Source organism: Glossina fuscipes, unplaced genomic scaffold (genome assembly GCF_014805625.2).
Source record: "Glossina fuscipes isolate IAEA_lab_2018 unplaced genomic scaffold, Yale_Gfus_2 0, whole genome shotgun sequence".
Lineage (NCBI taxonomy): Eukaryota > Metazoa > Arthropoda > Insecta > Diptera > Glossinidae > Glossina > Glossina fuscipes.
In genome coordinates, this window is record NW_023998414.1 from 4434856 (window position 1) to 4460616 (window position 25761).

General features: G+C 33.7%; 1 protein-coding gene across 1 annotated transcript; it reads left to right on the plus strand.

Annotated features, from left to right (window-relative positions):
• Positions 1-15737: 15737 nt before the first annotated feature.
• On the plus strand, positions 15738-21290 carry LOC119644565 (enhancer of split mgamma protein). Its single transcript, XM_038044153.1, has 2 exons — positions 15738-16099; positions 19457-21290. The coding sequence occupies exons 1-2, from the start codon at positions 15914-15916 to the stop codon at positions 20006-20008; spliced, it is 738 nt and encodes a 245-aa protein (XP_037900081.1). The 5' UTR covers positions 15738-15913; the 3' UTR covers positions 20009-21290.
• The last annotated feature ends 4471 nt before the right edge of the window (positions 21291-25761 follow it).

Consider the following 25761-nt stretch of genomic DNA (forward strand, 5'->3'; position numbering starts at 1 on the left):
AGTCTGTCTGATGCCAATACCGCTAGCGGCTTAGTGTTCTAGTTTGTAGGGCTTCCAGGAGTTTGTTCTAAATTTCGAAAACTTTATTGCCTCTATTTAGCTTAGTAGCAAGTATCTCTTACTACACCCCCTTCCTGCTGCCACCATCTGCTATGCTTTTGCTCGTGAAATGCAGAGCAACTGTTTTCTTTGCCTGACAAATAAGAAAAAGAGAAAAAATGCCAAAGAGAAAATGCCAGTTGTTGAGAAGAATGAACTGAAACTCAATGACCAAGTGATCTAAAAGGAAGAAGGAATAAAAAAACATTTAATCCCGTGACTTTACGTTTAGTTTGTTTATGTTCTCTCGATGTTTAACATAATAGGTAACCAGGCGGACTGTTTGTATGCATTATTTATTATCATTATTTTTAGTTGTTTTGTCTTAAATGTAAACCTGACAAAGTACATAAACAACATGCATCCGAAAAGGGGTCACTTAAACGGCAAACAGAGAGGCGCGACAAAAAAATGAGTGTATTTTGTTTTCATTAAATGCGTGTTTTAAGGCTTGCATACTTTTCGGCTGTAAGCGTTATAAGTGTCACAAATTAAATTCGCTGTCAATAAGACTAAAGTTTTGTTTTTTCCTTTTTGCTTTTTCTTCTTCTTCTTTTCCTTTTTCTTTTTCTTTTTCGTATGACAATATTTAATAAAAGCTAGAATTCTTAATTGTGAAAGTGCCTGTTAAGCATTATCACGGTCGGTACCTTTAATGCTAATTGATGTAATTAGCACTCTTGAAACAGTTAGGAATTAAACGGCACCATTTCCATGCTGGTTAATATAATTAAAAAACAAAAAAAAAAACAAAAACAAAAATACGGCAAATCTAACCTGGCAAGATTTTATGAAAATGAATTGCTTCTTAAACGTCGGTTAGAGAGCTAATTAAAGATTAATCGGGCATTGTGATAACGCCCCTTTAATTCACTGCTTAAGAGTTAAAGAGGTTTCAATTGAAAAACAGTTAAATCCCTTCTTCTCGAAAGAATGTCATAAATCGGTTGTTTTTTTGTTTTTAATTAAAATCTTAATAGTAAGTGGACGCTAAGCTTAAATATATATAAGGAATAAAAAAACAAATTAGTTAATGTACAAGTGAACATATATATATACATAAATATATATACATATAAATATATATATATATGTACACTGTCCATGCATACATGAGAAACACGTTCACACACAATATTCCAACCATTCAAATTAATGGCTGTAATAACAATCACAATAAAGTGTTGAATGTTGTCTGAAATCAACATGAATTGTAAATTGCGCACGCGCAACTATCACCATTGCGCGCAGTAGCGATGAGTTGCCTTCATTAGGTTAACTGCTTATTCTCATACATATCATCGAAGCACATAGCACAAGTAGTTAGCGTGTCCAAACAGTTTGAATCGTGCATGATTGCTTCTTTTGTATGCAAACATGCACTACACTACACTACACTATACTACACTACACTACACTATACTACCACTACACTACCGCTAAATTACAATACACTATAGTACACTAATACATTAACATCATACTTACACTGTAACTTTGTATATGGAAAAAAAAAAAAACAACAAAGCAACAACAACAACAACAAATGTATGAATGAAAAAAAGAAAATAAAAAAAATAAAAAACTATGACATGATGACGACGAAATGAGACGAGTCAAAACGGCAATTGTAACGTCAGTGAGAAGTGAGCAAAGCGTACGAGTTAGAGCGCGAGCGCGTGTGCAGTCTTGGCAACCGTGGGAATCTGCGGTTTGCCACAATCCCAAAACCATTTGCAACTCAATGGCGAAAGACAACACAGCATAAAACGCAAACGCAAACACAAACACAAACACAAACACAAACACAATTGAACAACTATGTAAACTAAATATAAATATATATATATACATACATATTTATTTATATTAATATATATATATATATATAAATATAAATACATATATATGTGCATACATACGCAGCATATACACATGAACAAATAAATAAACCACAATTGTATTTGTTTAACAGATAACAAATGCCATCAACGTAACCAACAAACACAATAACAACAAATGCTGGCTAGAGTAGCAACTAAATTTTATGCTTGCACAAGACTTAAATCTCATACAATTCCAAAATCATATATATATATATAAACAAATAAACCAACAGACATACGTGCACACATAAATGCTTACCATAAGTTTGTCGATATATTTCCGCTTGAAACTGTAACTGTTGCCTTAATTTTATACATGAATCGAGGCGCATCCATTCAAGACCCTCTAACTTAAAAAAAAAAAAAAAAAGCGAAAAAAAAACTCCAAAGCACATAAGAAAAAAAAAGAAATGATTTAAAGAAAAAAAAAAAATATTGCGAAATATATGAAAAAAGTGCGCACTTCAGCTTGAAATATGCTTACGAGTAATAGAGGAAGCTGTGGTTTATTATTGTTATTATTATTATTATTATTATTATTATTATTATTACTGCTGGGCATGCCTGATCATGTGTGTTTGTGTGCGCGCGTGTGTGTAACACTAAAGCTGCATATTTCGCAAATATAGTCTTCTTGTCTGGGAGTATTAATTTGTTAAAATTTCATGACGTGGTTACTTATTCAGTGGTTTGTCATGTGAACATGAAAGAACAAGACAATGATTTTTGGTGAGCAACGCCATAAATTAGTTGGTTTGCAGAACTAAACGATTCCATACAATGTATTTATTCATTTATTTATATATGTAGCATTTATAAGTATTAATGTCTGTGCAGAGATATGCTAATAATTTTATTATCGTATACAAGCCAAACTATTTCTTAATTTCATTTAATTATTTCATTATATCTTTTCAATAGATTTAAAAAAAAAATAAATATTTTTTCAAAATATATATCACTTAGTAATTTAGTATGAATCAATTGATTAAAAAACACTCCCTCTTCACTAAATTCTATCTTAAGCGCACATATTCTAATCATACCGTAGCTGATGCCCTTTACTTTAACTGATGCTCGAATAACTCGCAATTAAAAACTCAACAAGAGTACCTCTACGAGCCGCGTTGGTGACTTTATGCAAAGCACTTGTCTCTTTCACCAAATTTTTATTCCTTTTGATCTAAAAGGTTTTGGTAATACTATCTTGACACTGACCTAGGGGTTGACTTCTTTCACATAATTCTTTGGGGGAATTTCATTGGGCATTCTAAACAATTAAAAGCACTATAGTTGATTATGGTTTCCCATTAAATACTCTACACAATCCTACAGTGTTATATGGAAAGTGGATCGATTCGAACCGTTTTCAAAAGCGTTCGACCTTGAACCGAAGCAGGTCAGTGTCTCGAATTTCATTAGAAATAGAAGCTCGCAGCTTGAACAGAAGAAAACAGGATAGGCAGACGGACAGACAAACTTATATCGATTCAGAAAATGAATCGATCGGTATATAATACACAGTGGATGCTACCCGTTCAACTCAATTAGCGATTTATTATCACAATGTAAAGCTTTTTTCCTCTGAAACTCATATAAGCCGCGTTCAGATATACACATTGATAGGATTATGCCATCTATTAAGCCAACCAACTCGAGTTTCTCACACGTACTTCGTAATGATCAAATTATTTTATGGGAGGTTTTAAATCAACGATTTTTTTACAATATTTCGAGTCGTCGTCCCGCTTTCGTGTAAGTATCAAATTAATGTTGTCGTCTTATCTATAGTCTATATCTATAGTCTTGGATGACCATATTCGATATGGAATTAATGTTCGAATAACTCGAAGAAAAACTAGTAGGAAAAATAATTTCACTATTACTTTACAGGTCTTCGAAGCAACATTTGATTTTGGCTAAATAGGTATCTAAGGGCAGAGAATGAAAGAATGAATTTTATGATTAGTTTCGTAAAAAATCAAGAAATACGCTTTGGAGACACGGCGTCTGCGCACATACTCTTAAAAAGTACGAAGAGATATGTTAAGTCATGGCTGTTTGCTTGGTCTGTATCCACTTATCTATGCGCGCGCGCACACCTTTTTTCGGATTCTTCATACAACTAGCACTGGCTCGGGACTTTGCTTGCGAAGACAGTTGTGTCCGAATCGCAATTGTTTGCAAGCTCGCAATTTCTGATCAATTACAACAAAGCTAAGATATTATATCGTATTGGCATATATATATGTATATATATATGTGTATGTCTATCAGTGATCTTGAAGAATAAAGTATGAACGTATAGTTAACATTTTTATATTGCTTTTTTTATGTTAAACTGCATTAGTTCGAAATGCTAGGGTACACACATATGAATTGAAGCTGAACCTGAAGGCTTAATAATTTTTAACAATCGAATTTTTAATAAGAATATAAGGCTCTTCGAATATATTATGTTCAAAATTAAGATTTCTCCATTTGATAATTCGTATTAAAATGATCAGATATTAAATGAGTGAAATTGCAATCAGTTGATTGAATTGCGCTTTGTAGTACACAACAAAGCAACGCTTGTGCACTGACGCGGCACACCGCAACATAACATAACAGCATACCGTGTGAGACATAATGTGCCTCTTATCGATCTACTGGCACCGCTGTTATAAGTACTACACGAAACTCTCAAATGCGGGCTAATCAGAGAGCATAACAATAACAATAATAAAAGGAACAACAGTCAGAACAGCAACAATAATAAGAAAAATAAAAAACACAATAACAACGAGACAACGACAAGAATGACAATAAAAGCGCAGAAAAGAAAATGTGGTAAGAATAACAGAAAGCCCCCGAGCTAAGCATAGCACATCACAGCTTATGATCGTGGGAAACTTTTTATGGCAACAGGTGCAACATAATTTACTTTTCGAAAATAAAAGCACTATCAAGCGAAACACGCGATTGTAATGTTTACACTACAGACTGCATATAAAGAGTTTTTCTGATGAAGACAATTGGAGCTGCATATTAAACAGAGCTTGGAAGGGCGAGTTCAAAAGTGTGTTATAAAGAATTTATATACTTCACAAGGCATAGGCTATAATAAGACGACAAATGAATTTATAATAAGTTATATATGAAAATAGCATTTGCGATTTGTAAGTCGTCGCTTATGCACTTCAGTTTTAGTTAATAAATCGCGAAATTCCTATAAAAGTGTAATTCATCCGTCTTATCTATCTCACAAATATCATATAACGACATATCCATATTCGTGTACGCTTCTAAGTATTTAACTCGAGTATTTTTTCGAAGCGACCACCCATTTAAAAATTCTCGTCAAGTAGAGAACCAAAGAAACAAACAAAAAAAAAAAAAAAAAAAAAAAAAAACCAAAAAAAAAAACCAAAAAAAAAAAAAACTAAACAAATAAAGTCTGGCTAATCTTGCTACAGAATCTCAAATTTAAGCTGAAAACTTTTCATTATGATCTATAGAACCGGACATTCAGCATAAATTCGTTTCGAAATTGAACAAATAAACAATGAACGAAACGCTCTATAAATAATTCATTTCTTCCAAATGAATAATTTTTTCCCAACTCTATACATATGCAAACCGTATCAATGGCTTGAGAAAAAGCAAAAAAGAAAAAAAAAAAAAAAATAGAACAGAAAACAAGAAAAGGAGAACAAGAAACAGAGACCGTGTTCCAATCGGCTTAGGACGATTGCTTGGGCACCTATCCTGTTGGAGAATATCGACTCCGTATGACCCTAACGCATAACGCATATTTAAGGGTAGGTTTATGGACAGCTCTCTCTCTCTCTCTCTCTCTCTCTCTCTCTGAATTAAAAATTGTAACCATGTCCTCTTATTCACTGCGCAGCGGTACGATAGGAAGGGGGTTAATTATTTATTCCTTAGAGCGTGATCCAACAGAATTTAAGAGACAAGAAATTCCCTTATAATGCCATCATCGCACGATTTCAATATCTGGGGATTTTATCCCCAAAGAAAACTTCAACTCGATATGCCTTATGCGGCATTTAAGTTAGAGTGGCGAGTCTGTGTTCAATGGGCTTTCAAGACATTAATGCAGTCAATGATATAACCTTCGATCCGGTTCATGGCAATTTGGTAACCGTAGGCGCAGATCGAACTTTCAAACTTATGAGACAAAGATATTCGCATAAAATTCATTTCAAACGTCGAATCTTTGCTTACACTATAGGCTACGATGGGTCTACATAGCCCCCGAAGAACTCGCAAATCCTTCGCAAGATCTTTTTATAAAACCCTAAAATCATCGACTACTTTAATATTTGGATTGCTTTTGAAATTCGTTTTCGAAAATTTAAATTGCATCTAAGTCAAATTAAAAAGTTTGTATTTGGTCACTAGTATTATGGCGCGATTTAAGATTCTTGAACGGCAATCGGTAATTGATAGCTGAGGGTTGCTCAGTTAAGGTGCCGCACAACAAACTTTTCTTTGAAATTTCTATGAGATTTTTTCGTTCACCATCGGATGAGATGTTTTATTGCCTTAGTAGATATGATATCATATTGTATTCTCCGATTTGTTCTCGAAATAGACTGTTAACTGGATCGGTTAGGGGCTAGAGTTGTAAGTTGTGCGACGTAACGATTGGACCTTGTTTACGCAACTAAGTGTAGTGCACAGTTCCTTACTTCAAACTTTATCAGTATGATTGTATTTCATGTAGTGCGCCAGGTAGCAGACATTTTGCTTATTGACGCTGCCGCTAAGCAAGAAACGATTTTGCGATAAAATCCGTTGTTTTCCTTCGTATGGTTTAAGGCCAAGTTATTTCCCGAAAGAAGGCGATACTATCCATATGCAGGTTCAGGTTTGGCCTTTATCCAGAGACTTGTGCGTGCTCTTATGTGCATCGCAACGGATATTTATTGTGATCATATGAGACCTTCGAATATAAAATTGTGCATTTTACTATGATCAAGGGGTAGACAAAGATGGAAATGGAAGGGTTCGACGAAATTGTAGCACAAATCGTTATATAATCTCAAAACGAGACCCTAACGAAAGGGTCTATAGAAACGCGTTATTTATTTATTTATATTTATTTTTTTTTATTTTTATTTTTTTTTTTGAGCTTTTCTCATAGCGTGACAAAGTTAATACGTAAACTCTGAGGTAAGTTATAAAAAGTAGAGAAACAAAATTTAGTAACAATGCGACTAACTAGTGATTGCTAAGTAAAACCACCAAGAATTGTCTTTCTTGGCATAGTCGTTGTTATTGTTGCGTTCATGATAATGTTGATATTGCCTATGCAGTTACACGAGCACACCATAAATGGGGAAAACACAGATCGAGACCAATATATTGGCAGTCAGGCGTACGGGCACTCTGACTGCGAGATAGACAAACAGGCTGACAAACAGGCGTATAGAGAGACAGATAGATAGTTACATACACATATAAATCCATTGCTCACACAGTTAAATAAACATATTAGAGTATTCTTGCGGTTAAAGCGGTATTTGAACCGTTTGTGTGAACATCAATAAATCCAGTTCTCATGTGTAAGCAATTCATTCGTTCATTTTTTTTTTTTTTTTCTTTCATTACTTCATTCATTCATTCGCTCACTTCACTTTACGGTTGAAATCATCATGTCTGACACGCGCATGCGTCTCGCTTATAAGCTGCTTTTGTTTTGTTTTGTTTTGTTTTGCTTTGTTTTATTTTGTTTCGTTTTGTACATATGTATAATACTAATATTTAACCAATACCTTAAGACAGAGATTTCTTTCACAAAAATCGATACGATCGAGTCATAGTCTCAGTCTCAATGCGATGATTTATTAAGTGTTTTACTTGTTTACTCTTTTTTTAGGCATTGTTCGTGTGTTATGTGTCATGTTAAAGAGTCCTGTTATGGTGTAATTACTAAAAAAAAGACAAATATGTATTTATTACATTACATATATATAAATATATATATAATAAAAACTAAACAAAATTCCACTTATGTTTATGATAATTAAAACAATTGAACCAATAGTTATTCTTTTCAGTCAAGTTGAGAAATAACGCTTTCAATTAATTAGTAGAAAATTTCAACGCCTTGTCTCTTGTTGACAGTTCCGGATGGAATTGATTTCTCATAAATTCCCTGAGCATAATCTGATCGATTGTTTGTTTGTTTGTTTGTTCGTTTGTTTATCTATTCAGCGATAAGCCCAGTATTCGCTATCTAATGAAAAAATTCGAAAATAATCATTCAATTATCTCTCTCTCTCTCTCTCGCTCTCTCTCTCTTTCTCTCTCTCCCTCTCTCTCTATCAAATGGATTTATTTTCCATAGGTTTTTGTTGTAAATCGAACAACATCGATAGCAGATCACAGATAAAGATAATTTATAATTCGATTTCGAAGAAGTGTTCATTCAAATCGTTTTAACAGCGCTCACTTGTATATAAGGGGAAGCGAAATATATGAACTCCGCATAAAATTCATTTTTTTTCCAAAATTCTTCCTCTTTCAATGACCAAGATCAAGATTGATCGAAAATCCTTATGGCGAATAATAGATTATAAGGTGGCCAATAGATTTCAATAGGTTAGACCCTACACCATGCGACCCAATAAAATGTTCGTTTCAGTTTCCGTTGAGAAGTTTTAATGAACAATAAAATTTCAGTCGCCTTACGAAGGCTTTATAAAAAAAAAAAAAAAAACGAATATCATCATCACATAAGCTTCCTTGCTACCTTAAAAAACAATTCTCTATTATATGTTTTTTATATGTTTCCATCATAATGTCTACTGTGCATTGCAATAAACAAACATACTTATATGCTTTTTTTATATGAATATATATATATTTTTTCTTCAATGTGATTGAGTTACCTCGAACCAATGGAATTCATTTATTTTCTATAATTTTCGATGAGAATTCATTTAATAACTCCAGTACTGAGCAATTTTGTGTTCAAATTTTGTTAATAAAATAAGCAGCGATTTCGACAAGGCCAACAACAACAAATATTGATGGCGGGTGCGAATTAACAGAACAAAAATTGTCATGCATCGCATTTTCGAATTTCATAAAAATCGCAGTGACCTAACCTTAGTGTACGTTGAACATTACATGAAAAAGGTTGTATGCATGCATTGACGTCAGCACACCTTGCGGATCATATCGTTGTGGTTAGATTCGATCCGTTTTTTTTTTTTTTTTTTTTTTTTTTAGTGTACATAACGACCTAAATATTGCAAAAACTTGTCTCGTAGAGTTGCTAATTAAATTGCTGAAATAAAAGCCTTAAACCTTCGTTCGACTGATTAATCTTTTGCGATATCGTTGTGTGAGCGCAACGTGAAGTGTTATAATGAGAAAAGATAAAAAAAAAAGATCGTTTTTAGCGAACAAGCTTTGCAAACAACTTTTCTTTATACAATTGGAGGGGCTGAGGGAGCGAGTTCAACATATAGCGCCGGCAAAATCGATAAAAGTCCCAAAAGTCCATCCACAACAACATTAATATCGATAATGAAATGCAGACAAAAGAACAACAAAAGGCCATTTGTTCTGCTTTGCTATGTCAACTGTGTCAACGATATCGCTTACGGATCGCTTTAGACAATGCTGGCAGTGCCATTGATCAGCTTATCTGTGAGATAAACATTTCGCTCGTATCTTTAACGATCCAATTAAGGGTTGCCCGAGCTGCCCCGATTGTAATCAATGAAATCGTTGGCTTCCCAAGAACTTTCATACAAATCTAGCCAGTACTTCTCGATCTAAATGCGAAAGCATAGAAAACTCTCTCGCATTAGACCATCAAAATATCTTTAAAACCACGCTAATCTGTTCTATATCTTCTACTATATCATCGAATCCCAGCTCACGAAACTAAACTCATCCAAGCCTAGTTTATAGCTCTAAACTGGATATAATTTGCTAAATGTTTAGAATCGTCTCTATTCTCTTTTTCTTTCGTATAAGCGAAAAATCGTCCAAATACACTACACTACACTAGAGTAGACTAAACCTCCTTCTGGTCATTCCACCGATATATTGCACTTGTAATCCGACAATCATCGATTGGGTAAAAAACTAACAGCGAAGTGGGTCTCTATTAGTGGCAGCTAAGGGCGGGGGATTTTTCATTTCGGCGGGAAACTGTAATTTAGTGATTAAATCGAGCTCATGATTGCCGTTTCCCACACTTGTCGTACTCTTCTGTTCTGCTCTGTTCTCTTTTTGCTGTTGAGCTTGTTGTTGTTTTTGTTGGCAATAACCCGCAGATTAATGCGTTTCGTGTAGAACGCTTCGTTATGATATCCTTATAAAACTGCCTTACCTAGCACGAGCCAGTTACCAATCGTTCAGTCCATTCATTCAATTGTGTTTATTACCTAAGGATTGTTGGCACATCTCTGATTACATTTCTCGTTTTCAGCAAAGATTTGAAAGCATTATGTCAATTAATTGCTTGTCAAATTATTAATCGTTAATTATAGACTAATCCTTTGCCGACTGATTCCGAACCATTTTCTATCTACCAGTTTGTCTGTCCGTTCGTAATCTGCCAATAGCTGGTCACAATTCTTGAGATATGTTAACAATATCTGGCACACTGACGCGTTCTAGACTAAGGTAGAAAAGGATAAAAATTCACCGACATATACAATAAATCTACAAAAAATCGAGCGATGAATATTTGTAGTCACCTCCGCCACCTGCAGCATTCTTCAAGAACGTAAAACATTGTATGACAACAAGGTTGACTTCTTAAGTGTTTATGATGGAAATTGAACGAAAACACCACAACACACAGTTAGGCGCATAGATTTACTGTGACATCGCACACCCCAACATTTGTGGCCTGGTTCCAATTCAAAAGGCTTTCGGAAAAGTAGGCCTTTTTATGGTAACAAGTAGTTTGTGACAAATATTAGCTGGAGAATGAGAATAAGTTGTTGACAAAAAAAAAAAAAAGATATCATTTTACCTAATTTGGACGCATCGGTTCAGGTTGTTTACATTCGTGACTGTCCCTATGTGCCTCAAATGAAAAGTAAGCATTTAATTTTCAATGGAGTATGAGTTGTGTGGTATTCTGCAGCACATAAACTAGTAACGTATTATACGTTAGGCAAACTGATGTAGGTCATTACATGTTCGACCACGCCTGAATACAATAGTTTGATTTACTTACCTCAAGATTAATCTTCTGCGGTATACGTATTCCGTATACGAATTCCATATGTGAATGAATGACAAGAAAGGTTACACGAGGAATGACGGAATACGGGACGTAACCAAAATAACTGAAGATGTCACGCTGTAACCGTTAATGCTTGCATACACATTCGACTATTGTAAGTGGAATGACAAGATATTCACAAACTGCTGTCCTTAAGATTACCCGAAAATGATTGGGTCGTGACTTATGAAATGAAATTTGATGAAAACCATTATTACATTTTCATCTCTTTAGTCTAGAGGAATATTTATCGTTGAAAGTACGCACAATAAAAAATTTCCGCAGGCCAGACGGGCATTTATAACTGATTATTATCGTCAAAAATGATTTTTAACATTTTCCGAACAAATTTTTGCAATGAAAGATAGACTCGTTAATATATAAAGTGTTAAGTAAAACGTGAAATGATTACAATAAAATGCTTTAGGTAGTGCAAAAGCAACAAAAACAATAATAAAACAAAAAAATGTGGGTGTTACATACTCCAAGCTGTAGTATTATACCGAATGAATGCTGCGGGTGCTGCTGCTGCTGCTGACTTCTGCTGCTGCTGACTTCTGCTATCACTATAACAGATATTATCAGATCACCAGCAGCAACCGTATGATGTGATACTTAAATGAACACACGATCATGTTACTACTGTGTGTACTGCCTGTGAAACGTGGGAAAGAATTTATTTCGAAAAAAAAAAACAAAAAAAAAAGTTTTGAAAGAAGCAGAAAGAAACGAAAAACATAATAATAATAATGTCGGTGATTGAACTCATAGCGCGTGTTAAAAGTAAAACTGTTTAGAAACATACACACACGGATACTTTAATGCCTACATGAAAAAAAAAGATTATTGTTTTGCGTTAACCGTTCTTGACTTGAGGGAAAATTGATAATCAAACTAAATTGATTTGAAACAAAAGATTCTTTCAAAGCTCGCTTTATGCGCTATAAATATCTGTTGATTTGTGTGATTAAATTTAACAAAGTCAAATACTTCGCACACGTATAAGACTTTACAAGTTTTCAGGCTTACCAAGGAAATGATATTAAATCCGCTACCGAGATAAAATTTTGATCGAATGAATATCGATATTATAGCTATTTTTAAATGGTTAGTAGTAGTTGCTGATGATGACTTCTTCGTAGAAATTTCTTTCATGAAAACGGGAGCAAAGTTCTCTTAAATCCTTAAATGGTCATGAGTAAGTTATGCCATTCGTAATGAATTTACTGACTTGTCTCGTCTTTCTGAAATTATATATTATTGTTATTAGGATGGAAAGTCCTCGAGTCGCCGCCTTAGCAGCTTAATATCACATCTTAAGTTAATTCATGCCTCAAACCCTCACTTTCAGTAGATGAATAAAAATATTTTCTCAAATTTTCCCTGACTTAAGCTGAACAATGCTCAATAAGTGGGACAGTGGAAAAGGCAGCGGCAGAGAAAGTGACTGAGCAAAGCGATGCGGATGTCTGTGCGATTCCTTAATGATTTCATCCGAAAGCCAGCAAAGAATATCTGGACAACTGAGGCCTATATCAAATTACTAACCCTGCTCAATAGGCTACAACTTCCTAATGCACGAATATATGGACGCATAAAAGGGAAATACAATATAGAAAGAGGATATAAAGGAAATTTAGGAAAAAAAAAAACACTCTTCCTTCGGGAAACGTCATTACGGCTATTATTACATTTTTGCCAGTTTGCCTGAACATTTATTATTAAGCTCTTTGACTAACATTTTTACCAGGCTGAGGTAACGAAACTTGTCTTTCATCTGGGCGAAGGCATTCGCTGATTGTTTTCTTTAATCTTGTACTCTATACCCCATACAGAGCAAGCCTAATTAGTTTCATCATTCTTTTTGTAGTTGTAGTTAGTAATAGGTAAAGGAAATTATAACAATTGTGAATGTTAGGAAATTAACCGTTAGTCGGTTCCTTTAGCCATTCGTTCGTTTCGAAGAATGCTAAGCTCGATATTGCTCGCTTGTTATTTGATTGGCTAAGTGTGTTAATAATTAACATTAAAAGTCATCCGAAATGCAGATATACCAGCCGAACAACTTTCAAGAAGTAGAAAATATTGATCTGATATACATTGGTAATATCTAACAGGCCTATATGTACGACTCAGATCGTAATGATTTTGATATTTATTTAATTTTTTTACCTGATACTGAACCCTTAACGATAAACGTTTAAACGATAATCCCAAGAATGGCTATCAAGTGAATAAGATGATTACGTACGATGTTAGCCGATGTTAGCCCGCCACAATAACTTTATGATTTCATCATGAACCTGGCTAATTGAAAGTTTATTATAAGGTTCACTTATGCCAGCTTCAGCGAATTATAATTTTCATCAAGTCTACGCAGATACTTACTGATTCATAAATCCAGATTGTTATCGTGACTTATTTTGACATTAAATCCTCCATAGGTCTCGTTGTCAACAATTTATCCTATGAGTTAGACACCATATAATTTGCACATCGCCAATTAATGGAAAGCCTTTAGAAAGTCAACCGTGATGTTTGGGAAATGTTTACGATGTATCCGCAAAACCCTATGAATTTCCGCTTCAATGTCCATTGAAACAGATAATCGCTAAACACGTAGCCGCAGTGAATTTAGAGCAGCGTAGATCGGTTAACTGGCCGCTTGACACATAACAATTTTTCGATTGTTTACGATTGTTAACATAAAGAATTATTTTGACATAACGGCGACACATTCTGTTACAAACCAGCAAAAACAATTGATTTCATTCATTTATAATCTTGAGAGCGAACCAAGTTAATAATGATTTTCGACGTCGGAAGAATGAATAGCTTATAAGTGATATCTGAAAGATCGGGGACCTGATCACTTATATGAACATCGATGCGACGTGCACTTCTATGATCATTTCAGTTGCAACACAAACACATGTCAGACTAATCAACTTGCTTTTAAACGCTGCCACCAAGTATCAAGTGAACTCAATGTCTTCTTAATGAAGATTCTTTCAGAATTGAAACATAATTATTAAATTACAGAGAGCGCGAAATCGGCTAAAGAGCTTTGTCGCGTAGGAGCTGCAAAAATTTGTTTTACGCCCACCACTTTTATATTTGTTGTTGCATTGTCATGGGTAATGTCAGTTAGAAGACTAGTTTTTTTGCTTTTGAAAATATTCTTATTGGCAGTTGATGTTGCAGGGTAGACGTGTTCCTTGACCAATTTCGGCCATTTCTAAAAGTGTCACAAGGGATATGTTTACTACGGACTTGACTTGACAGATGGACAGACAAGACATACATATACTTGATCGCATCTCTCAAGCTTTCCTCTGCATGTGTATGTATCCGCCATCGTTCGGTGATAGTTCGGTATAGAAAAACGAAACAAAGCATAGTTCCACGACTTTATTTTGATGTAATGAAGAGAAATGGAAGGCTTAAGGCATACATACAGTCATACTTAATTGTGCAGAAGTGTTTTCGCGTAATCGATTACTCATATGTAGGTCTTAAGCATCAACTAATGTCAACATCAATAAATGAAAATACTGAACTTTGATAATTAATTATTTATTTACTTTAGGATGATGTTAAGCTTGAATCTGTTCGATCTATTTCATATAATATTCACACGATTCGTTGTTTTTTTTTTTTTTTTTTCTTTAATTCACATGTTTGTGGATTTTGTTGTTTTTTTTTTTGTTTTTTTTGTTTTTCCCTCTTCGGCTTAGCTAGCTAGCTAAACGTACATGTTTGGCTGCTCAAAGAATTTCATTCATAAAAAAATCTTTACACTCTTCGTAGGTTTGTTGTAAACAAAGGAATATGAAAAAGAAACGAAAACAAAAACAGGTTTTTCATCCGATGACGTTAAACGCTTGATATGCTGATGTTCGCAATACATGCGAACGAATATGTGAGATAAAAAAGTTTTGGTAGCATTCAACATGAAACGTCTCCCCATTGGCTAACAAGATCGTGCCGACAATAAAAGTAATAAAACGAAATACATTCGTTTGGAGCGTTCGGCCCCATGATGATAGTAGCAATCGAGCGCGTGTCATAAAGAAGCTTTGCATTGTCTGAGTTGTGCACGCTGTTCAGTTGGGTGACATACGTAATATTAACTTCTTCCGTGACTCAAGCTTAACAGAGAGACAATCACTCTATTAACGTAAGCGTTTGTGTGCGCATGTATATGTATATAAGTGTTTTCGTTTTATTATTTTCTTGAGATTTGTCTTTGCGTTATGTTCTGTTGTGTTTTGTTTATATAAAAATCTTCAAATAAAATTAAAGGTCTTCTAGTTGGAAAAGATCATTCCATACGAATACGTGAACGTGCATAGATCTTATTAGAAAACCAAAATATTGTTTGATCTTCATTCTTCTAACAAAATATATATATATATATATATGTATGTATATGTACATATATATATATATATATATATATATATATATTTATTTATGTATATATATACACAAATATTTGTACAAATAAATGAGAACAATTAACCAAAGTTTTAACCAAACCGTGTGAGAAACATTATAGAGAATAATTTCAAATATCAGAAAAAGTTCGCAAAAAAAAAAAAGTTTTGAGAAAAAATTTCATATTAAATTCTTTGGACATCAAAAATTCAAAGTGAAGTTAATGAATTCGACCGCTAGAATGCCGCCTAATCATCAATTTATGTTAAATTCTTTGCCGATAGAACCTGTCTCCCGGACGTATCAATATCGCAAAATAATGAAACCGATGTTGGAACGCAAACGGCGAGCCAGGATTAATAAATGTTTGGATGAATTGAAAGATTTAATGACCGGTACCTTGCAAGCGGTAAGTGCTCGGTCACGTATATTATCGACTAACTTATAACTCTGCGCCCGCTTCCCGTTAACGCATACTCTAGTATTGCGTATATACAACTTGCAGAGTTATATTCTCATCGTATTACCTACCCATCAAGCAACCAATAGGAGGCGATCGGAAGAGGAAATTAGCTTTTGATAAATTTAACCCAAACACCTGTTGCTTTATATCAACTAACTAAGAGCACTTATGACAAGTGATAATTAGCGCATAGATATATATATTTGCTATATGTCGGAATCAATGATTCATTGAACGCATCAAGTAAAATTTTATTCTTCACTTAATCCATAGCGTTATTGGTCACAACACTTTCCCAGTTTACCGATGATAGATGTATCTCTTAGCGGCGGCATTACTTCAACTCAAGCACTCCGCTGTCAGATAGTTCGCTGTAGTTCAGAGCGAGGTTGATATTTGAAGAATATGACATGCGTCATGAAAAATTTCTTCCACTTGGTTCGCAGCATAAGGTCAGTCATTATCGATCTGGTGAAGCATTTTGAAAAATCTCCCGTTGCATATTTTATTTTCAAGTCTTGTTCTTCTTATTGTATTTGGCACTGTACCGGCGTCTAAATCCTTACTTAAACTGATATTGCGCCTTGAAGTCTCGATTATACAATGCTGATGTCATTGGTCTGCCTTTTATCAAAATGACTTGTTTCTCAAGTTATCAAAAAGCACACAATTTTCACCACAAGTAACCAAAAAAGGCGAAAATATAAATCTTTAGTCTCCGTGGAATAATCTTTCGTACAACAAGCGCAGACGAGCTTTCCTAGCTTTTAAAACATTTTTTCATATTGAAAAGTTTGGAAGCACTTTATAATTATAAAAGAGTTTGGAAATTTGTTATTTTCAAGCTTTTTTTTTTTTATTTTGACTTTTTACCCGCTAAACACATTCTCCACAAATCATTTCCTTAGTTAAGTATTCCGCATATACGTGTTTCAATATTCAATGGAACTTTTCCTTAAACGAAAACAATGAAAAGCATTTGAAAACATTATAGTGGGACACGATCCACCGTTAAGTACCATACACAACTATACAGTTGTTCACATATAACGATGTCTTTAAAAGAAGATGTTATATGAGAAGTGGTCGAACAAGTGGGACCATTTTCAAGAGCATTCTTGCTTGGGCCAAAACATGTACCCATTCGAAATTTCGTCAAAATATCTTAAAAATTCCGACAGTTACGTTCAACATACGAATACAAGACGGACCGACAAGCTTAGATCGTTGCATACGATGACTTAGCAAGTGATTTGTGCGTCTATCTCAAGTTCTTGCGTCTGTTATGTACATCTGCACAGATTTAATTTTACTCTAGTAGGGTATAAAAATGCTATTTCCGGATCTCCGGATGGCCGGAGACTGAATATCTAGTCTTGAATCGGAGAAATCGGTTTTTCCATTCAATGCATCCAGCGGAGAAGATGACAAGAATAAACGCAAGAACGTAGAAAACGCACAATACTTACAATAAGGTATTTACCTTCTTTCTCCACCACGAAGAATAAATGAGGTATATAGGATGATTGTAGTGCTCGGCAATATCCGATTACTTGACTTTTGCACCTAATCCATATAAACTATCTATCGATCAGGAAACACTCGATTCCAAGATTTTTTAAAGTCTATTCCTTATTTCCTCGGCAATCATAGCTAATGATATGCTGGGCAGTTAAGTTTGAGCGCGAAAGACTTTTATTGGGATTACCGCCACGCGGTAGCATGTTGATCTGTCGATTTTGGCATCCCTGCGATTAAATTGCAAATGGATTATTGACCATAATGTTATAAGCGTTTCTTGCCGTTAATGGATGTGAAATTTTTTTTTTAAATACCAACAATTTATAAGGAAATCATATAACGTATTATGTAACACATTGGTCAATAATTACCGAACCGAAACTTGTCGTATAGTAGATATATAATAGATGTCGTCGCTAATAAAAAATCGTTAGCAGTTTTACAGGGTGCCAAGCCTTAAAGAACGCTCGTCAAAATTTCACGTTCAGTTTTGCGAACGAACGAACAACGAATGAATTCAACTTTCCCGTGCTAATCATACAATGCTATTTAAGGGGAAAATATGTAATTAAAATTTAACATTGGCTTGAAAAAGTTTAACGCCAGCTCAAATCTGAGGTGGCTTGCGGATGACGTTGAAAAAAAAAAAAAATTCAGAAAATTACAAGAGCGATAGTATTCACTACTTTGCATTAGAATATAGGCACAGGAAAGATGCTTTCGATGTGGTGCGCAAACACCGTTCAACAAATTCGCGGATACAAGGCCAAAATTGCATGCAATGAGGTTTGAACTGCTGCCACAACCATTGTTCTCTGCAAATCTATTCTCCAGTGGCTGTTATTCGTTTGCACATCTGACGAGTATCCCGTGGGGGAAAAACTCGATTCAAATGATGAGGTCATGGTGTGGAAACTGAAGCGTAAATCGTTTTATAAAAGGCTTTTCGAAATATTGCAATAGCGCTGAGCTGCCTGCGTCGCTGTTCAAAGACGATATGTTAATGAATAAACTTATGTTTTGCGAAAGCAGTGTTGTTTCGATATGACGATCTGGCTTTATCATCGACTTTGGCGGTTGCTCTAATATTTCGTACGTTGCCGAATTACGACACGAATAAATTGATCAAATAAATATTGTACCGTAGGTCGTAAGCTTAAGCTGGCGGCTAAAGAAAGTCGCAACAATTCGTAGCATTAATACCATTTATTGCGTCCAGCTAAAATATCCAACTTGCGCGAATTAGCTCTGAGCGCACCTATTGCACAGTGTGCCAAATCTAGGCGAGAAAATGGTGGTTCACGTCCACACTGCAGCAATCGACATTTTTATGGTGTTTAACATCCGATTATAGTCTGCTTATATTCTATATACGTATATATGTATATATACTTCTTGTTAACTTTAGAACCTTTCGTGCACAGACTAATATATTATGTTCAGTAGGCTGTTCGTTGATGACATTGTGGCTACGTTTGATGTGAAGGTCGAGATTATTGTCAAGCTCAACTTTCAGTTACTGTTCGTGTGCCGTATTTCTTTTATTTATTTTACATTGAGTCGCTGAATGAAATTCTAGCAACTGCTCCATATATATATATATATATATATATGACGCATTATATATATTAAAAAGCAAAATAGTTACAAGTATTTCTGTTTGGCTTCTGCTGCGACCTTTCTGAAAAAAATATGCTTTAAAAGTAAAATCGAAAATCCGATTTTTGTCCTTTTTGGCAATGACAAATGTCTTTGTTCTTTTTTTTTTTTTCTTTTTTTCAGGATGGCGAAAATGTGTCGAAATTGGAGAAAGCGGATATTCTAGAGCTGACCGTACGTCACTTGCAACGTTTACGGGCGAAGAATGCTCTTTTTGTGCGTCACAACGACTCTTTAAATATGGAAAAATTTTGGGCTGGCTTTCAGCATTGCGCCGGCGAGGTAGCGCAATTTCTCAGCAAATATGATCGTAATGTTACCGGCGATCTTATACAGTATATAGCAAATTATGTACCGAATGTTGCAATAACGTCATCACCAGTGTCAATAATGTTACGTCAGACATTAAGTGTGCCGAATACAACGCGAGAAGCACTACAATACCAAAGATTAATCAACAGCAGCACCAAAACAACGGCTACAGCAACAGCAACAGCAGCAGCAACAGCAACAGCGTGCACTACATCGTCGACATTAACTTCAACTTATTGTAATCACGAGTATTATGGAAACCAACACCAACAACAATCTAATCGCTATCCTTATGCAAATGAAGTTTTAATGAAGAAAGAAGTAAATGACAACGAAAAGGGAAATGTGTGGAGGCCTTGGTAAAGAAATGAAAGCAAAAAGTTAGTTAGTTAATATTCTAAATATAATTGTAAGGCAGATAATTAATAGGACTTACAAGGAAAGTAAAGGACTGTTCAGCAGAGATGCGTACATTTAATGTATATAATCAACGATTTGTTTTCTTATTATATTCTTTTTCTTTCAATATGAAATGTTAAGCCATTTTCAAAAAGAACCGTTTCTTTCAAATAATTTAACTTTGCTATGGCAATCATTATAAGATATTGTTAATAAGGTATTGTTGTTGATTGAGAAATCATTGCTTCAGCATATGTTGTCATGAAAGAAATTTTTTTTAATTTTCTGCTTCTCTCTCACAAACTATTTATATTTGAAATACAAGGCCAAGCTTTATTCCATAAATGTTACGTTACAAATAACGCTACACTTTGATATTATTAAGTCGCCATTAAAGAGAGCAAACAGTTTAAATTCCATATATAACATGCAACACGGATGAATGAAACGGTCCAAGCTGAGTTGTGATAGAACAAAATCACTGTTGTTTCTTTTCGTGTTCGAACACAACACAACAACACACTTCAATTTGCTTTCTCATGGATTTCTTCGGTTTTCTTCTTCTTCTTTTTTTTTTTTTTTGCACAAACTATTTTTACAAAATATTAGTGTAAATAGGCATAGCCTGTACTTTCTCACGATGTAGCTCCATTTATTGCGATTTAGAAAATCATTTTCTTTGAATTTTTTCATCTTCTTCTTCTCTTGTCTGAGACAAGATTGCTTAGCATTTGTACTTCGAGCAATTGAAAGCGAACGTAAACGCGTTACGAGCACGCGCGCTTACCTTAATCTCTTTTAAATCTTCTTTCTACTCTACACCCCCTAATGCTCCTCATACGCTCTAAATTATTTCTTACGCTTATATCAGAATTTACATTAAAACTTTTATATTCACATATACATGTATATATATGTATATATATATATATATGTTTGTTCATTCATTAAATTGGAATAATTCAGTCCGTCAGTAACATGATTAATGCTCCAGTTAGACTTGGGAAAATATATGCAACCATTTAATAATAGAAATGTAAACAGAAGGAGTGAGGGAGAGAGGGAGAGAGAAAGAAACGATTTCTAGCTTCTCATTTACCGCATTGCAAGTCTTGATGAAGGAGTTCGACATGCGACTTTAATTTTTTTTGTAAACCACTTACGTTATGTGGCGATTCCTTTTAAAACAATTTATTTATTTTATTAATCAATACCGCTTATTATCATTATCTTTATTATTATATATTATCATCATTATTATTATTATTATTTAACTGCAATTTTATTAAAACATGTTATTTAATATAATTTATATTTAAATCATTTGCATAACATTTAAATATTTTAATTTTAATTTTTTTTTTTTTTTTGTCATTTCTTTTCATTTTATTCGTTATTGTAAAGATTTTTAGGTGTCTTATATACTGTATATGTATGTATAACGCGTAGATATATTACGTAGTTAGGTTTGTATATAAAAAGCACATTCAAAATAAAGTTTAAAAAAATAAAATTATTTAAAAAAAAAAAAAAACCAAAAATATTATTTAAAAATTTTTTGAAAAACATTTCTCTTTCATAATATGTAATATTTGTTTTAAAATATTGTTTTTATTTATTTATTTTTTTTCTCATTTTCATTTATTTTTAATTTAGTATTTGTATTATATGTATATGAATGATATTTTGCTTTTGTAAACTGGGATTTAGCATTGATTTCGCTTAATAAAAATATAAGTTTTCTTATAAAATGGAAAAATTGCTTTATATGCATATTAAGAATATGAGTTATACCGACTACCGATTACTGATTAGTTCAAATGTTCCTAGATCGTAACGCGTCTTGCTGAGATGCGATTGCGAAACAGTTCACTTGCATTTCGTATATCGTTTATTTTTGTCCCTACGTCCCATTTTTCGTCCGTTCTCACTAAGTATGCTTGCCATAGTAGAGATGTGGTAAATATCTTTTTATCTAAAATTATGCAAACGGTCACCCAATTCGGGATAATGAGTTATTTTTTACGCTTAGCTTTGCATTGTAACTCTAAACGCTTTACTTATGCCAAGGGTTGATCTCATTCTCACTCTCAGGCATATTTGCAGATTGTTTTTCATGCATTTATGCAGTGCAAGCATTTTTAGTGTAGTTAGTTGTAAAGGTTAAAACAATTTCTTGAGCGCTCATACTGCAAAATCTTTCATATAAATTTGATCAGAGATGTAGCCCGTGTTGCAATAAAATTATGGTTTCGTTTGGCCCTCGCACTATGATGAAGACAGTTTTAAATAAGTTTGGGAGACGCTTCGTCGTGAGGTTCAAAAATGTTAAAAAAAAAAAAAAAAACAGTTCAACGTTGTGCGGCGAGTCAACAGGACGACATTATTTAAATCATTTCTTCATTTTCCATAATGTTTTACATATGAATATATACGAAAATAATTGCAAACATTCTGACAAAAATTTAGTACTTGCATACATAGCCAACATCTTGGGCAAATTCTCGCGAAATTCTTGAAGACTTGCTTGGTTCGAGACGTCCTGCAATGAGAGATACTCAAAAAAGGTTTTGTGCTTGCCCATATCGACATAAAAGTCTCAGCAAACACGTCAATTAGTTCTACTGATTGCAGCGCTTCAATCAGAGAGCAGGGCAAAGTCAAGGAAAATCAATCAATTTTATTATATTCATATATATATATATATATATATAGGTTGAGGTGATAAGTAAGTATTTTAAAGATTTGCTCTAAAATGAATCGTTACATGTAAGCCTTATTTGATACTCATACGCTCCGTACACCGTAATTACTTATATTCACATTTTAATTTTTAGAGTTGTACGCTTTTAAAATTTAGCGGGGTAGTAGGTATCCAAGATACGCCCTAAGGCGTAATATATTAATACAATATTTTTCTTGTGTGAGTGTGTAAAAATGATGTAAAGTTTATTTTTATAGGTTTTCGTTATCATTCCAATACCTTGTTTAAATTTTTATTATTTTTATTTTTATTATTAATATTATTATTATAATTATAGCTGTTTTGTAAAATCTTCTTTTTTTGTTTGGTTTATTCTTATTTTTTTCTATATAAGCAATTAAATTTTTGTTTAATAATTAATTTCACTTTCTTACCTTCATTTTGTTTATTTATTTAGTTCTGTTTTTTTTTTTTTTTTGTAAAATTTCGGTGTTTTTCATTTCATTGTTTTTGTATTTAAGTTGATCTTTTGAATTAATGGCATAAATTATTTACAAATGTTGTATAATTGTTTTCCCAGTTCTTGCATATCGCTCTAAAGTGATGCTTTTAAAAATTTAACTTATACTTAAGCTTATCTCGTATCCTTTAATTAAACAGATTGCTGTCAGTACACATATAATTAGCAATATCTTAAGACATAAGCGTTAAGAAATTGATTGTTGCTGCTAAAATTGTTGCTTGTTGCTTGTTTCTTGCTATTCTTGTAATTGAGATTAATTTTTATTTAGTATTACTTCTCTATTATCTATATTATTTATCTTTCTAAAATTGTAAAATTTATTTTCGTAAGATTTTTTTCTTCGACTTTGCCGTCTTTAATGACAGGAAAGACAAAAAAAAAAAAAAAAGAGTTAAGTTTACGTCTAAATTAGGAAAGTGCTTAAAGTTTTCAGCAAAAAATTTTTTGTGCTTACAATGGAGTTTATTGCATAAAGTGCGGACTGAAAGCACTACACGAACTATTTTCAACTTGCATGAATAATTTTATTTATATATATATTCCTGTTTTTGTTTTTCTTTTTCCTATATTTTATATATCATAGGGGAGAAGTGGTATAGTATTGCTTACGACCTCGTTTTTTTTTTTTTTTTTTTTTGTTTTCTTTGCTTTATAATTTTTCTCTTTTTTGTGCTCTTTTTTTTAATATTTTTAAATCTATAGTAGTTTCATGGAAAGACTTTACTAAATTTCATTTTTATATTTAGTTTATCAAGCGTAACTGACTCCTCTCAATCTAATCGTAGACTAACATGTAACACACATCCACTAGACTTTAATTTTAGATCATTTGCAGTATTAAGGTTTCGCGGTTAGTTACACTTTCTATCTACAGCGTATTATAAAAGTGATAGAAATATAAAAAAAAAGCATAAATGACCATTTCATAGTTCCTTCAAGCATACAGTTCAAGTGTAGTATCAAGTGGACAACCGCTTAACACTAACAAAGTGAGTTCAGTAAGATTCTAGTAAGAGGTGCGTAAGGCCACTGCCGACCCGTCACGCCATCTCTCCATCATCACTAACTGCCCGCACATTATCTGGCGATTATGTAAAACATCCTTTCAAACTGAACGAATATTGCCAACTACTTCCAAAAGTCTCTTTCATAGTCTCTCAATAGAAAGCGAATCTTGCAACTTGTTACAGCATATCTTGATGAATTTATGGAAGCAATGAATGCTCTTGAAAATGGCTATATTTATATAAAAGATACTGTTAATTGCGTTAGGTAATGGTTAACTATTTATTGGCATAAAGTATAGCTTCATTCATCCAAACACCCAAATAATGATGAAAGGGTATCAAGAATTTATTAATTAAAAATCTTCATCGATTGTCTCCTATTCGCAGGCACAGTCAGAGTCCAACCAACTTCCGTTCTCACCGGGATATTGGGTGGAGAAATAAAGTTATTGCCACATATGTGCGAGTTTGGGCAGACACAGCAAGTAAAGGGTATCGAACAAAATTCACGCAAGACTTGAATTTTGCTTCATTCGTGGGATCAATTTGCGTAACTTCCAACACTTTGGTCGACGTGCATCATAAAGCATAGAAGCATTTCGTAAGATTGTTGGTGTGAGTTCAATGACATCAATTCGGCTCAACAATTGGACATTTCGAGAAGTTATCCACGGGCGTACAATGTTCGAGTGACTCAAAAACTGGCGCCAGCTGATGGCGCATAATGCACAACGATTAGGGCGCGTTGAACGTTTCGAAAAACGGTTATCGAAAATTTCAACAAATTGGAGCCCCGTCTCCCAAGTTGCTATTCCATACAATATAACCTTAAATTCTACCCTTAAAGGATCATGAAATGATTTAGAATTTTTAATTGGAAGACTTTATTAATCGCCAAATTATTTTCTGTGTGAATTTTGGACCATCGTCAGCTCAGTTCTGGCATGTTTAGGAGTGCGTACAACATGGTGTTCCACTTGTTCCACAAATATAATAGATATGCAAGATATATAAATTCTCGCATGCTATACAAAACTATGGAAGCGGAAATGTTTTAATCTCAGCGCTCAGTACTTACTGAAAAGAACGAGATGCGGCAAAGAATGCTATTAAGCAAGAAATTTGACTTGCCTATCATTCACTGTAGCGGTGAAACCAAGTAAAACAGATCACTGCATACGCGTTGGTTGCATATATATTCTTTGGATTGAATGACAGGATAAAGATTACAGTGTAAAGTTAACGTTACGGTAAAAGTTAAGTTTAAACTCGGAGATATAAAATGAAACTTAAGATTAAAGTTATGGTTAAGTTTAAGGTAAAGTTTAAAATGAAAGTTAGGGTTGTTATTATCTTAAAGTGAGGGTTAAACTTTAAGTTTGTGCCCAAGGTCAAGTTTAAGTGATTCAAATGAGACTATGAAAGTTCCTTCTGCCGCCGGAGAGGCAGCTTCTTTCGGTTGATGCTTCCTTGTCACGCTAAT